The sequence below is a fragment of the Serinus canaria genome, chromosome 25 (genome assembly GCF_022539315.1).
Source record: "Serinus canaria isolate serCan28SL12 chromosome 25, serCan2020, whole genome shotgun sequence".
In the NCBI taxonomy this organism is placed as follows: Eukaryota; Metazoa; Chordata; class Aves; order Passeriformes; family Fringillidae; genus Serinus; species Serinus canaria.
The window spans coordinates 9,807,494-9,822,759 of NC_066338.1; the positions used below are offsets into that span (position 1 = coordinate 9,807,494).

General features: G+C 55.2%; 1 protein-coding gene across 1 annotated transcript; it reads left to right on the plus strand.

Moving 5' to 3' along the window:
• Positions 1 to 2,226: 2,226 nt before the first annotated feature.
• LOC103823900 (keratin, type II cytoskeletal 4-like) lies at positions 2,227 to 12,842 on the plus strand. The gene is made up of 10 exons (XM_030230818.2): positions 2,227 to 2,248; positions 7,183 to 7,923; positions 8,624 to 8,841; positions 9,921 to 9,981; positions 10,374 to 10,469; positions 10,561 to 10,725; positions 10,939 to 11,064; positions 11,425 to 11,645; positions 11,838 to 11,872; positions 11,974 to 12,842. The coding sequence occupies exons 2-10, from the start codon at positions 7,411 to 7,413 to the stop codon at positions 12,222 to 12,224; spliced, it is 1,686 nt and encodes a 561-aa protein (XP_030086678.1). The 5' UTR covers positions 2,227 to 2,248; positions 7,183 to 7,410; the 3' UTR covers positions 12,225 to 12,842.
• Positions 12,843 to 15,266: the final 2,424 nt, after the last annotated feature.

Here is a 15,266-nt window from a genome sequence, read left to right on the forward strand (position 1 = left end):
GGAGTGTTAATAACTGGGGGGGAGGCGTGTGGGAGGGCTCATCCCAGGTTGCCTGGGGTGTTTTGGGGTGCCAGGTTGATCTTGGGGTGCTCGGATCATTCTGGGTGTGGTGGGATCCATCTTGGGGTGCCTGGTGTTGTTTTGTGGTTCCTGAGACTTTCTTGGGGGACTGGGACCAGTCTTGGTGTTCCCAGATCAGTTTTGGGGTGTCTGAGTCTGTTTGGGGGTCCTAGAATCTGTTTTAGAGTGCCAGGACCCATCTGTGGCTGCCAGGACCAATCTTGGGGTGGCCAGCTCCCTTCCTGGGGTGCCAGGACCAGTTTTGGGGTGCCCGGACCCATCCTAGGGTGCAATACCTGTTTTTGGGTTGCCTGGATCTCTCCCAGGTGCCAGAACACATCTGTGAGTGCCTGGGGTTTTTGTTTTGGGGCACCAGCGTCCTTTCTGGGGTGTCTGTGACCATGCCAACATGCCCAGGCCCCTTTTTGGATGTCTGGCTGTGTTTTGGGGTGCCAGGACCCGTTCTGGGCTGTCAATATCTATGTGGGGGTACATGGGTCCCTCCTGGGGTGTCAGGACCCTTCCAGGGGTGCCAGGACTTGTTTTGGGGTAGCAATCCCTGTCTTGGGGTGCCTGGGTTGGATGCCCTGAGCAGTTTTAGGGTGTCTGTGCCCATCCCAGTCTGCCTGGGACTATTCTGGCAGACCTGGAGCCATCCCAGTTTTGGGGAGCCAAGGTCCCTTCTGGGGTTCCAGGGCCCATCCTGGAGTGCCAGGGCCTTTTTAGGGTGGTCGGTTCCCTCGGGGGGTGCCAGGGCCCATCTCAGGATGCCTGGGTCTGCTTTGGGGTTCCTGGATACCCTCTGGGGTGCCAGAACCAGTTCCAGGGTACTTGGGTCAGTTTGGGGGTACAAACACCCACCCTGGGGCGTCAGAGCTCATTTTGGGGTGCCTGGGTCTGTTTTGGAATGCCAGAGTCTGTTTTGGGGGGGCGGGACCCCTTTTGGGACATCAGTATCTATTTGGGGGTGCCTGGTCTCTTCCTGGGCTCATCCAGGGGTACCAGGGTCTGTTTTGGGGTGCCCGTGTCCCTCCGGGGGGGGTTGGGGGGCCCTTGTCTCTCGGGGTGCTACCGCACCCCAAAACCCCTGGCAGCCCTCCGCCCCCCCTCCCATTTTGGAGCGGCAAGGAAGGGGGTCAGCAGCCCAGTTTGGGGGGCCCGGCTCCCCCAGTTGGTTTGGGGGTGTTGGGGGGTGCCCTGGGCTGTTTGGGTTGGTGCTGGTAGAGATTTGGGGGTGAGGCATGGCAGGGGCTCGGAGCCGTCCTGGAGGGTCCCCATGGGGGGAAGGAACACCCCCCACGCCCCCACCCCCCCGTTAATCATTAACCCCTCGGAGCCCGGGAGAGAGGGAGGGAGGGTTTGGGGCTGGGAGCAGATTTGGGGGTCCCTCCATAGCTTGGGGGGGGCAGTGTCCACAGGGTCTGGGCGCGTTGCAGGTTTTGGGGTGTCCCCCCCCAGTTCCATCCGCGGGCCGGGGGGTGCCACCTGGTGTCCGTAATTAGTGCCAGCAGAGGGTTAATTAATTAATCCCTAATTAACTCAGGAGCTGGGGAGGCGCTGCAGTCCCGCAGCACACGGAGCCTTCAGGGCTCCCCAGTTCGCACCTCAAGGGTTTTGGGGACCCTTCCCCTATTTCGGGGGAAGGGGTGGTCCCAAACTGGGGGGGGCTCCCTCAGAGCCACCTCCAGTCCCTCAAATTTGGGGAGTCCGAGGGTAGGGCCCTCGGGGGGGATTCGGGGGGGCCCTGAGCTTTTGGGGGGCCTTTGGGGTAAAGGGGGGTGCTCGCGGGGGGTTGACACAGCCCCACCTTAAAAACGGGATGGGATCAGCGGTGCCCCCCCAGGGAGGGTTAATTTGGGGTCACTTCCCTGCACACCCTTCCTGCTCCCCCATTTCAACTCCCCCTGACCCCATGTCCGGTTTTTGGGGGGGATGTCTCCCCGGGGGATCCCCGTGCTTTTTGGGGGGGCCGGGGCTGGTTTGGGGGCTCACAGGGTTCTTTGGAGGGGGAGGGGTTGGAGGAGTTTGGTGACCCCCCCAAGGTCTCCCCCGCAGCCCTCAGAGCTCCCCCGGCCCTCCCGGCCCGGTGATTTTGAGGTTCGCGGACGCTGGAGGGCGGCAGAGGAGCGCGAATGGAGCCGCGGAGGGGGCGGGAGCCGGGATTTGGGTTCCCCCAATTTCGGGTGGGGTGAGTCGGGAATGAGGGTCCCCGCCCGGGTCCGGCTCACGGAGAATTTGGGGGGCGGGGGGAGTGGATCTGGGGGCGTGGGGGGGGGAGGTTCTGATGGGTTTAAGGGGGGTCGGGAGGAGTCGGAGGGGGGTCTGGGGGTGGATCTGGAGGTGTCGGGGGGGCAGGGGTTGGGTTTGGGGTGTCTGGAGGGTTTTGGGTGTTGGGGTCTGTGGGAGGGCTGAGGGGTCTGGGGGAGGCTGGGGAGAGGCTGGGGGTCTCTGGCGGGTCGGGTGGGGGGTCCGGGGGTGTCTCCGGTGGTCTAGAAGCAGATGGGGGGGTAGAGGGGGGTGTGGAGGATGTGGCCGAGCAAGGGCGTCTAGGGTCTCAGGAGCTTCGGGGTGTGGGGGAATCTGGGTGGTTCTGGGGGGGTTGAGCCCCACGGACCCTCCTGGTTGGAAATTTGGGGTCACGGAGACCCTGCAGGGAAACTGAGGAAGGGATTGTTTGCGGGGGGAGCCCTCAAGCTCGGTGGGACGCCCGGGATGTCACTCCCGGTCACCCTCAGTGCCATCTGGACTCCGGGGCGTGGGAGAGGACCCCTCCCAGTATCCCCTCAATGCCAGCAGCCCCTGCTCGCTTCGCCCCCTTCCCCACGGGGGGGCACCCCAAATTAGGGAGGGGGCAACCATGGGCGGGTCTCTGGGGGCAGGGGGTCCCACCTACCCCGCTGGGACACTGCGGGGGGACCTCGGGGGTCCCGGGGCACCCACAGGGTCCCGGGAGGGAGTTTAATTCCCCCACCACCCAAACCTACCAGCACTGGAGCTGCGGGTGCCCGGAAACTGAGGCATGGAGACATCTCGGGGATCCCTCCCCCCGCAGGATTTGACCCCGAACCCACGCTGGGGGTTCATGTCCGGGACCTCGGGACCCCCCAGGGCTGGGGGAGGGGGTAGGCTGACACCTGACCCAGCTCATCCCGTGGGTGGGGCCGTGACTCACCCGCCCAGCAGGGCCCCCTTTGAGGGCCGCAGGTTCGGGGGGTCCCTGAGCCTTTTGGGGCATTAAGAGGGAACCCGGAGAGGGGACCCGGACCCTGGGGTCCCTTTGGGTCCCTTCTGGGGGCCTTTGATGGGTTTGGGGTGCTGGGGGAAATGGGAGTCCTCCGGTGTCTGGGGCTGGGGTCGAGCTCAGGGCGTTTGGGTTTCACAACTTTGGGGGGTCCCTGCGCCTTCTGGGGTCACCTGGGCTCCTCTTGGGATGGGGGGAGTGGGGTGAGGGGTTTGGGGGTGCTGAACAATTGGGGGTGGTTCTGGGGCCTCATGAGGGGTGATGGACGAAATGAGGGGGACCCTGCCCTTTGGGGGTCCCTCTGTGTCTGAGGATGTGGTCAGGCCTGGGGGCCTTGGGGGTTTGTGCCCCCTTCCTCCCCCGATTTTTCTGCTAGGGAACCTGAACCCCCATTTCCACCCTTGAGGGTCCATCCAAGCTCAGACCCCTGAACCCACCTCCTGAATGGGCTCCTTCTCCTCAAACCCCATCTCCCCATGGAGGGGATCCCCAAAATCTGGGGGCCCAGGCAGACACTTCCTGCCCCCCAAAAGTTCCTGGATCAGGGAGTCCTTAACCCCCATCTCTGTTTCTGTGGGCCCCCCCCCCAAGCTCAGCCCCCCACAGATCCACCTCCTGAATGGGCTCCTTCACCCCACCTCTCCACAGAGGGGACCCCCAAAATCCAGGTGCTCGGGGGGCACCTCCTCACACAGATGTGTCCAGGGTGTTTTGGGGGAGGTCTCTGCCCCACAGGAGGGTATCCCTGCTCTGTATTGGGGGCTGATTCCTTGGCGGCCACCCGGGCGGGGTTTTGGGGTGCAGTGACAAGCTGGGGCCTGTTGGGGCAATTAACTGCGTAATTAGCGTCGGGAGGAGCCGCCCAAACTCTCGGTACTTTCACACGCACACCCCTGCACTCCTCCCCTCCCGGCACCCCAAACCTCCTCCCCTCCCCTCCCCAACATCCCCCGCAGCCCCCCCAGACTCTTCACCCCCAGACCCAGCACATTTGGAGTCAGTGTTCCCTTTTTAATTGTGGGGGAATGTGCAGTGACCCTGGAGCTGAGCTGGGGAATCCCCAGGAAGGGGACCTGGAGGGGGTGGGATGGTTTGGGGTGTGGTCTTGTTTTTGGGACCCTGGTTGGGCTTTGGGGCACGTTCTGGCCCTTTAGGGGGTGTTCTGGATTTGGGATCCCAAGGGTCTGGGAAGGGAGGGATGGAGGGAGGGTGGGGGAGGGATGCATGCAGGGATGCCCTGGGGTGCAACCCACCTATTTAGCACCCCAAGGAATTTGCGGTGAGGGTGATGCTGCACCTGGGGGGCCTACTGGGTTCAACCCCCACAGTCCCAGTGGTTTTCCCTCACAAACATGGGAACTTTCCCCCCGCCTTAAGCACCCACACTGACTCTTTAACACTGAATTCACCTCATTTTGGTGTCCTTGTTTGCCCCCCATGTGGGAAGAAACAGGGGGATCTGGATGTCCTGGGGGTCTTTATTCCCATCGGATATTGACATGGATTCCTGTGGGACCTCCAGGGTCAGCCCTACCCCTGCCTGGGGCCCACCCCCCCCCCCCCTCCACCGTGATCCCCAGAAGGGTCTTCACCCCCCACCATGGGGATCATGGGGGGCTGTCAAGTCCAAGTGGGTGTTTTTTCCTGAGGCTGTCACCCCGATGATCCCAGTCCTCCTTCCCTGGGATCTGTTTGTGAGCGCTGGGGTTCAGATGAGCTTTCCCTCTGGCTGGGCATGGTGTGGGGTCCCACCCCTGGCAGTGGGACAGCAGGAGAGGTGACACCAATGGCACCATAACAGGAATGAGCCATCTACCCCTGGGGGCTGTGCCTCCTGGGATTGGGGGTGCCATGAGCTCCTGCTGCTCCTGCAGTGGATCCCGGGTGCCCGGGGCTCTCAGCAGTCCCAGGTGCCGCCTGTCTTCTGCAACACCTGCTTTGATCTCCCGGGAATCCATCTTGTTCCAGCCCCCACCACTCCTCCTCCCAGCCCTGCAATTTCCCAGCTTGGTGGCTGCCAACGGAGCAGCCAGGAGTTTCCGGATCTGAGGTTTTCCCAGTTGAACCCAGTCCCAGCACAGTTCTGGGGTGAAAATGGCCGTATTTGGGCTCTGGTCCTGCTACACATTGCTCTGGTTGGGACTGCTAGGCACCCGTGCTAGTGGTCCCACGGGATACACGGGGAAGCTGAGAGGTTGGGGTGCTGGGTGGGTGATGGTGGCCAGTGTTGGATGGATGACGGCGGCCAAGACTGAGCAGAGGGTGGTGTTGGGTAGGTGATGGTGCCAACACTGAGTGGGGGATGGCCCTCCATATTAGGGTGGATGGGTGCCAGTGTGTTCGGTGGTGATGTTGCCCAGCATTGGGTGAATGATGGTGGCCAACACTGGCTGGGTGACGGGGGCCAACCTTGGGCCCTCAGCTTTGCTCCTGATGCATTCCCATCCCAGCAAGTGCTGGAGCATCTGAGATGCTCTACCTTGGAGTTCAGGAGGGATTTGGGGACTGATGCCATGTCCCAGTGAGGTGTTTTCACCCCTTGGTGGCAGGGTGGGGCAGGGCTTTGCTGGCCCAGCAGCTGCTTGGGCAAGTGCTGGGCTGGCTGCAGGGCAGCAGCTGGGCCAGGAGCTGCTGCTGGAGCCACCCTGGGAACTCCTGGCAGGAATGCTCTCCGCCCAGGCTCCAACAGGTTCATTCGGTTTTGGGGCTGATCTGCCGGTTGCGTAAGGTGAGGAGATGCAGCCGCCGCCTTTTTCCGTCAGTTCAAACCGCTTCTCTTCTCCAGCTGGAAAACTGGGGAACCCCGGGGGGTGGGAGGAGGTTTCCAGGTGGGATTGGGGCGTGCAGTATGCGCATTGTCCAAGGGGAGCATCAGCTTCCCTATTCCCTGCACTGCAATTTCCCTGGGGCTGAAAATCCTGGAGCTTCAGGAATCCCCAATGAGATTCAGGAGGAAACACCGGGACATGCACCCAGACCTAGATTTACATCTTTCAATGAAAAAAAAGCCGGGGTGAACAGTCTTGGAGCTAAAACTGGTTCCACAAACCCCTCCCAGTGAATGGGATAATCCAGAGCTGGATTTTATTAGCAGTGTGGGGTTTGGGGGGAAATTTTGAGGCTCTTTATTTGTTTTGACAGTGGGATAAACCGGGATCCTCAGTGGAGGCAGCTCAACACTTCATTTAAATAGAAATTCAAAGCAATTAAGCAATTAAATTGTGTTGTTTTAACAATGGGGTAGTCTGGGAGTGGCTTTGCTGAATACCACGTGCTGAAGTGCTGTGGAGGGACTGGAGACCCACAGGGACCCTCAGGAAACATCACAAAATCCCTGGAAGCTTCCTCAGAAGAGGGATGTGATCCCCTGTCAAAGTTGTGGGTCAGGGAACAGTCTTGATCCTGCTGTGGTGTGCTCAACACAGATATATATCCAGGATATTTCAGTCTCTGCAAACTCCACTGTGTCCCGCCCAGCTCAACCTATCACTCAGAGGGATCTAGAATGACTTCAAAATGCTTTCAGAAGGTTTAAGGGGGTTTTAAAATCCCCTTTATTGACATAAAAGTAGCTTTAGAACCCTGCCCAACACTAATGCACCCAGTTGTGAAACACTTTGGACAACCCACGTCACCCCTCCTTGGAGCAGGAGGTTGAAACTGAGTGCATCTGAGGGTGTGTCTGGGAGCCTGGGTTTTTGTTGGAATTCAGTGAACCCAGCCACTGGAGTCAGGCCGAAAGTGACAGATTTAGCTAAATCAAGGGTTTCCCTCTAGGGTGTGATGGAGCTTTGGCCATGGGCCAGGGAATTTGGGTTGGCGTTTGGCTCCAACACCAACAATACTTTTGTTTTTCTTTGCACTCTGGGGAGTGTTTGCAGGCAGGTCATGGTTGTGCCAAAGTGAGAAGGGCGTCCTTTCAAACCTGAAAACAATGAAGAGAATGAAACAATCCCCAAAAAGTGACATCTCCACTCCCCCCTGGCACCGACCGACTCCCTGTGCCCATAAAAAGGGGGACCCAGCAGCTGCTCCCACAGGACTTGGCTTCTCTCGCCTCTCAAGCTCCAGCCTCAGCCTTTTGCTCAGAATTTTGGGGATCCTTCACAATGTCTCGCCAGTCCTGCGCTCTTGGCAAGGGGTTCAGCTCCAGCTCTGTGTGCTTTGGGAGCAAGAACAAGGTCACGTTTGGCTCCATGCCCCGTGGAGGATGCCGGGGACCTGCCGGTGGCTTCAGCAGCAGGAGCCTCTATTCCTTAGGAGGCAGTAAAAGCACCTCGCTGGGAGGATTTGGGGGGGCTGGTGGTGTCTGCAGAGGCTTTGGTGGCCAAGGAGGCTTCGGCTTTGGGGCTGGAGCTGGATTTGGGGGTGGCTATGGCGCAGGGGGCTTTGGTGGAGGCCCTGGGAGTGGCTTTGGTGGCTTTGGTGGAGGATTTGATGGTGGGATGGGGGGCCAGGGCTTCCCCCCATGCCCCCCAGGCGGCATCAGGGAGGTGACCATCAACCAGAGCCTGCTGGCGCCCCTCAATCTGGAGATTGACCCCGAGATCCAGAAGGTTCGGACACAGGAGCGGGAGGAGATCAAGAAACTCAACGACAAATTCGCCTCCTTTATCGACAAGGTTTGGAAGGGCTTCACCCCAGGATGGGCTCTGGAGGGTGGGAATGACCAGGAGATGCTCATCCAGGGGCACCCAGAGCTGCAGTTGCCCAGATCACCATAAACTGAAGGTATCTGGGGCTGTTTTTAAGGGGGAAATGGGCTATTTTATGGGGAACATTGGGCTACTTGGAAGGAGCAGGTGAAATTTTTTGGGGCTAATTTTAATGGGATTTTGGGTGCTTTAGGCTGCTTTTAAGGAGAAGATGTGAATTTGGGTGACTTGAGCTATTTTAAAGCAGAAGATGGGATTTTTTTGCATTCTTTTTATGGGGATGTTGGGATTTGGGGTGTTTTGGACTATTTTTAAGGAGAAGATGGGATATGTAGTGATTTAGGCTATTTTTAAGGAGATGATTGGACTTTTTGGATGTTTTGGTCTATTTTTAAGATTTTGGGACTTTTTTGTCTATTTTGACTAAGAAGATGCCAAACCCATGAAGTTCATTGTGTTTCTCCTGTTTAGAGGCTCCAGAATTGGGAAGGGGGACCGTGATCCCCTTTTGCCCACTTGTCCCATCCACTGAGGTCCTACCTGTCCTGTAGGACCGGGGAGTTATCACACGTCAAATGGGAATAAAATATGGAAAGAACATGGGGGAAAAATCAATAAAAAGACGGGGTTTTGAAGGGAGAATCTGACTCTTTCCCCATCCTTTCAGGTCCGTTTCCTGGAGCAGCAGAACCGAGTCCTGGAGACCAAGTGGAAGCTGCTGCAGGAACAGGGTGGTGCAGGAACAGTGGGCAGGAACCTGGACCCTTTCTTTGAGACCTACATCAGTGGGCTGAGGAAGCAGCTGGATTGTCTCTCCAGTGAGAAGCACCAGCTGGACACAGAGCTGAAGAGCTTCCAGGACATGGTGGAGGACTTCAAGACAAAGTAAGTTACTTGGGGTGTCTGGTGGTGAATAATCAGAGGGAAAAACTCACTTCAAACATCCAAAAAAGGAGAAATATTGATAATAATCATCAATATTGATTTTTTTCCCCAATGGTTAGAAAATGTAAAATGTTTTGGGAAAAGTGAATTTGGATGAAAAGTGGTGCTTTTTCAAGGTATTTCTCAACTTTTCTCAGATTTTCTCAATATATTGCTCAGATTGTGCTTCTTTCTGAAGGAGGATCCTCCACTCTGTCTTCCTCAAGAAGGAATTCCTTAAGAATCAGTGACATTATGATTTAATTAATTAATCAGTTGCTAAACCCAGCTCTAATTTCCTTATGGATTTCCTCATGATTCTGTCACATAATATCATTCAGGATCTGAGGATTTCTGTGGAAGGCTGACATGAAGTTAAAAAAAAAAAAAGAAAGGAAAAGTAAAGACTATTTTCCCACTGTTATTTATTATAATATATAATTTATTCTAGTCTATAAATATGAACTTAAAACGTGTCCAGTTGGAAAAAGTAGAACAAAGACTGGAGGAACTAATCTACTTGAGGAACTACAAAAAACAGTGGGCAAAGAAGTCTGGGAATCATGGGAATCCACAAGACCTGGGATCAACCAGAGGCTGCTGGGTGAAAATTGACTTTATATTTGGAGACAAGCATCTGGAAAATTTGAATCCGTTTGGGATTCTGCGGTGTCCTGTGCAGGGCCAGGAGCTGAACTCAATGATCCCTGTAAGCCCCTTCCAAATCAGGAGATTCCATGATAGCTGTGAGGAGCTGAGGGTTCTTGGATCTTGTAGAAGGGGCTTGGAGTCGCCACAATCACCAGGACTCCCTTTAGCAGAGCCAGAATTCCTCTTTCCTGGCTTTCCTTACCCAGGCGCTGGAAGTGCAGGAGCCAGGGCTTGTCCTGAAAGGCGAAGTGCAATTCCCTGTCCATAAATCTCCCTGATGGCAGATCTATTTTTGCTGGGTTTATGAGTCTGAGGCCAACAACGTTCTTTAGCCTGAGCCAGAGCCAAAACAAGTAGCCAGATTCCATCTCCCTCCTTCCCATCCACAGGTATGAGGAGGAGATAAACAAAAGGACGGCAGCTGAGAACGAGTTTGTGCTCCTGAAGAAGGTCAAGTCCTTGCTTTTTACCTAAAGGGACCCCAGGAGAGCTGGAGAGGGACTTTGGACAATGGCCTGGAGTGACAGGACACAGGAAATGGCTTCCCACTGCCAGAGGACAGGGATAGATGGGATATTGGGCAGGAATTCTTCCTTGTGACTGTGGGGAGGCCCTGGAATGGATTTCCAAGAGAAGCTGTGGCTGCCCCATCCCTGGAAGTATCCCAGACCAGGTTGGATGGGACTTGGATCAGCTTGGGAGAGTGGAAGGTGTCCCTGCCCATGGAAGGGGGTGGAATTGCATTTAAAGTCCCTTTCAACCCAGACTGTTCCATGATTCCATGAAATTTTACATTAACTGCTGTGTGCTGAGCAGCTTTCCTCATCCTGTCTCTGCTGCAGGACGTGGATGGAGTCTACATGGCCAAGGTGGAACTCCAGGGAAAACTGGATTCTTTGATGGATGAGATCAACTTCCTCAAGTGTCTTTATGAGGCAGTGAGTACTGTGGGGCACCAGGATCAGGGAGGGTTGTGACACCATAAGGAAGCTGTGGAAGGGCTAAATCCGGATTGGACATTACCTGCAGGAGCTGTCCCAGATGCAGAAGACTGTGTCTGACACCTCGGTGGTGCTGTCCATGGACAACAACCGGAACCTGGACCTGGACAGCATCATCGCCGAGGTGAAGGCGCAGTACGAGGAGATCGCCAACCGCAGCCGGATGGAGGCCGAGTCCTGGTACCGGGGCAAGGTGAGGGTGGCACACTCTGCTGGGGTTCTTCCAGGGGGTGGGAGAGTTACTGGTGGCAGCTCAGGCCACAGCAAGATCTGGAACATTGCTGGTGGTGGTCCGTCCAGAGTGGACCTGGCACAGATTTGCTCTCCTTGGCTTCCCTGCGGTGATGTGGGAGCAGCTGTGAGGTCACAATGGACTCAACATGCTCCTCCTGCTTCTTCCCACCAGTATGAGGAGCTGCAGGCAACCGCAGGCAAGCATGGAGACAGCCTCAAGGACACCAAGACCGAGATCTCAGAGCTCAACCGCATGATCCAGAGGATCCGGGCTGAGATTGACAGTGTGAAGAAGCAGGTAGGGGTTGTAATTTTTTGAGCAATGGGGAGGACCTCTTGGTCATGCCTTTTAGAACTTCCCTGAAGGGAAATAAGTGTGGTGGGAATTGTTGGGCATGGGAGGGACCTGGGAATAGCTGAGCCTGAGTGGCTCTGGCACGTGTTGCCCAGAGAAGTTATGGATGCTCCATCCATGGAAGTGTCCAAGGTCAGGTAGGATGTGGCTGGGATGGTTGAATGTGTCCCTGTGCATGCTCCTGATCATCTTTAATGTCTTGTCCAAACCAAACCATTATCTGTTTCTTTGATCTGGGATTATGGCTTCATCTCTTACTGGCTGCCCCCACCCCACTCATCCCACCTGTGCCTTGCCCTCCAGTGTGAGACCATTCAGACGTCGATTGCGGATGCGGAGCAGCGCGGGGAGGTGGCTCTCAAGGATGCCAGGGACAAACTGGCGGAGCTGGAGACAGCCCTGCAGAAAGCCAAGGCTGACCTGGCCCGGCAGCTCCGGGAGTACCAGGAGCTCATGAACGTCAAGCTGGCCCTGGACGTGGAGATTGCAACCTACAGGAAGCTGCTGGAGGGCGAGGAGTGCAGGTGAGTGGGATACAGCAAGAATTCCAGTGTATCCCGATCAATCAATAGGAAAAATGTGTACCATCATCTTCATAAACATTAATGGTGTTATCTTGAGCCCTGGACCATGGTCAGGACCAATCCTGACTTAATGGAGTTGGACCACTCCAGATGCTCTGGCTGGATTTCACACTCCATCTCATTTCCTTGCAGGATGTCTGGAGAGTGCCAGAGCTCTGTCAGCATCTGTAAGTACTGTTCCCACAGTAGTGTGGTGGGCTGGGATTAGTGCTCCCAAACTTCTTGGTTGCATCAGAGGTAACCTGGTGTCTTTTGTTCCTCTCTGCAGCCGTGGTGGGCGGCAGCAGCTCTGTGGGAGGTGGATATGGCAGCGGACTGTGCCTTGGAGGAGGAGGAATTGGCTTTGGAAGCGGGAAAGGCAGCTGCAACACAGGCGGTGCTGGTTTATGCTTCAGCCTGGGAGGGGGTGGATTTGGTGCCGGGGGTGGATTTGGCTCCCTGGGTGGGGGATCTAACTCAGTGGTGGTGGGGGGATCTGGCACCATCCTGAAGAACAGTGGCCCCACCAGGAGGGCATAGGAAAGGCATCAACCTCCCGACCACGACAGTCAGAGAAGAAAGGGAGCGAATTGCACGATGACCCCCCAGTGACCACCTCATAAGGACTGAGATTCCCAACAGCAGCCGAGAACAGCTCAATCCCTCATGCTCCCATCCAGCTGCTGGACATCAAGGTGCCCAGCTCTCCTTTGGGAGTAGGATCTGCCCATTCATGGGGAGCCCCAAACCTGGCTGGGATGAGCCCAGCACCCTCCAAGCAAGAGGCGCCCGACCACAGGCAGGAGCAGGGATTGATCCAAGCGCAGCTCCAAGTGTTCAGGGGAGCCTCAGCTTCTCTCAAGCTCTTATGCTGGATCCAGCCAGGGTGCAACTTTAATCAGTGTCGTTCATCAGCTGCAGCTCAAGCTCCAAAACAGGAATTTCCTCCTGGTGCCTTGGCTGAAGATGTTTCTCACCCAAGTTAGCTTTTTGACTTTTAGTTTGCTTTTCCCCCCAAGTTTCACTCGTGCTGTTGTAAAATGTTTATTTTTACTCAGGATTTACCTTTTCCTTGGGACCATGGGAACAGTCATGTGTGTTTGCTTAAGCCTTTCTCCCTGGCATGTCCCATCCCCCAATAAACATGAGAGGCAGAAACCTGGTGTGGTTTGCTCCCCGACCAAAGAGTTTCATGTTGCAACAAGTCTCATCTTCTGATGAGATCTGAAAACATTTCCTGACTTTCTCCTGCCCTTTGAAGTCTGAATTTAAAGGAACTCGGGTGAAGGGGCAACCGGGTCTCCTCTCACCCCCCTCTGTCTCCAAAAATGCGGGGAGTTTGTGAGTTTTGCAGAATAGGGAGGGTCTCACTGGGGAGGCTGAAGGGACGTTGGGTGCAGAGTGACAGTGACACAGTTGGGGGTGTCTTTGGTGACAACCCTGGGAATGAGCCCAGTCCTAGCAGAGAGAAAGAGGCAGCCCGTGGATCCTCCTGTGAGTCCTGCAGGATCTCTGGATGTGGCAGAGACTGTTGTTCCACCATTGTCCCCACCAGGTCTGAGCAGACTTTCAGACTGTGGATTTTAGGAGACCCTTCCTTTCCTCCTTCTCTTCCTAAGCCCTTTCCGTGCTGGAGTTAGCCAATTTGGGATGTTCCCCAGCTATCCCATCTCTCCCTGGACACTGTGCCTGACCAGACAACTGCCCACCCTGTCTTCTGAGGTGGCCCCAGGACTGCGGTGCCACAGCTGGAGCTCCCAGGACACTCTTTGTGCACTCCAAGTGCTTTAGGAGTATCCTACCAATGTTGGTGTGGGAGAAGGAAGAGCAGACATCGCCCTTTCTAATAATTTGGAGTTAATTCCTTGGTATACATTATTATGGAGCCAGCCCTGCAGTTTTCCTACTGTCTGCACTCACCAAGGATCCATGGATTGCTCTTAAGGCATCTCCAAAAGGTGATTGAGACCATGGGAAGAGCAAGACCTTCCCCCCTGCTCCCTCAAACCCCACCTCTCCCCAAAACCAGAGTATTTGGATAAATTTTGATCCCCAGACTCCTGTTGTGGTTTGACCTCTTGCTCAGGAGACCTTGAATCACATCCCTGGCCAACCACAGACTGTGCTTGGGGTGACTCATCCCATTTCTCCCATGCTCCATTCTGAGCTGGTAAAGGCTGAAGACATCCAGTACCAGCAGTGACAGGCGGAATGTCACAATGGAATGTCACAATGCTGCCAGCATGGGCTTGTCACTGCTTGGGTGGGGACATGGTTTGAGCAGTGGTTAAACATTCAGGGAGTTGTAAGAGTGACCTGAAGTGGTGTTGAATGAAAAGGCATTGACTTCCCTCGGAGTCACCCCAATCCCTCAGAGTCACCCCAATCCAAACTTGCTTCCAGCAGTGACTCCTGCCTGAGGAGAGACAAGGGGATTCTCCAGGAGCACAAAGGCTGTCTCTACAACAAACAGACTTACAAGTCCCTCCCTTTTTGTTCCTGGGATTGTACCAGCAATTAGGGAAAAATCATCCCAGGCTGGACACAGAGGTGATACAATTCCTGCCTCTGGTTGGAGGAGAGACAATGTTTTCCATGGTCTGAAAATAGGATTGGATTCATCAGGGTTTGTCCCTGCCCATGGCAGGGGATGGACCAAGATGGACTTTAAGGTCCTTTCCAGCCCAAACCATTCCACGATTCTGTGATTTCATGGTTTCCTCTCAGTTATTCAAGACCTGTTTATTTTCAAAGCATCATGGAACAGTTTCAGTGGGAAGTGACCTCTGAAGGTCATTTCCCTGCCCTGGGGACTCCAAGAGATCTGTAGAGGGACTTTGAAAGGGCCTGAAATGATGGGCCAAGGGGTGATGGCTTCCAGCTGGAAGAGGACAGGATTAGATGGGATATCTGGAAGGAATTCCTCCCTGTGAGGGTGGTGAGGTCCTGGAATGGATTTTCTGGAAAAGCTGTGGTTGCTGCATCCCTGGAAGTGCTCAAGTCCAGGCTGGATGGGGCTTGGAGCAGTGTGGTCTACTGGAAGGAGTCCCTGCCCATGGCAGGGGTAGGATGGGATAATCTTTCCACTCCTTTCCCACCAAGCCATTGCAGCTCTGCCTGTCATGTCTGAAGCAGGAGGTGATATCAATACCCAAATCCCAGTTTGATTTCCTAAGCTTAGCTGGAGCCAGGGCCGTGACTCAAAGCTCTGTGTTATCTCTCCACGGGTGCTCGGGGCTCTGCCGTTTGCTGACTCGGGAACTCTCCTCCCCTGGGAACAGGAGAACTTTCAGATCGTGTCATCCCGCCCACAGAAGGAGAAAAAAATCCCAACAAAAATCCCCCAGGAAAGTGTAACCAGAGGTTTGATAACCCTGAAGGAGGTGGGTCTTGGTTGGGCAGTGCCTCAGCCCCCATTTTTATTGTCTGTGTATTGATTTCTTGTCAATTTTTTGATTTATTGCCTATAAAAACTTCTGTCCAATCCCTCCTTTCCTTTGCTCTCACAGTGAGATTTTGATATTATGTATATTTATTTTTTCAAAAGTAGGATGATTTGAAGGTCTTTTCCAGTCTTAACAG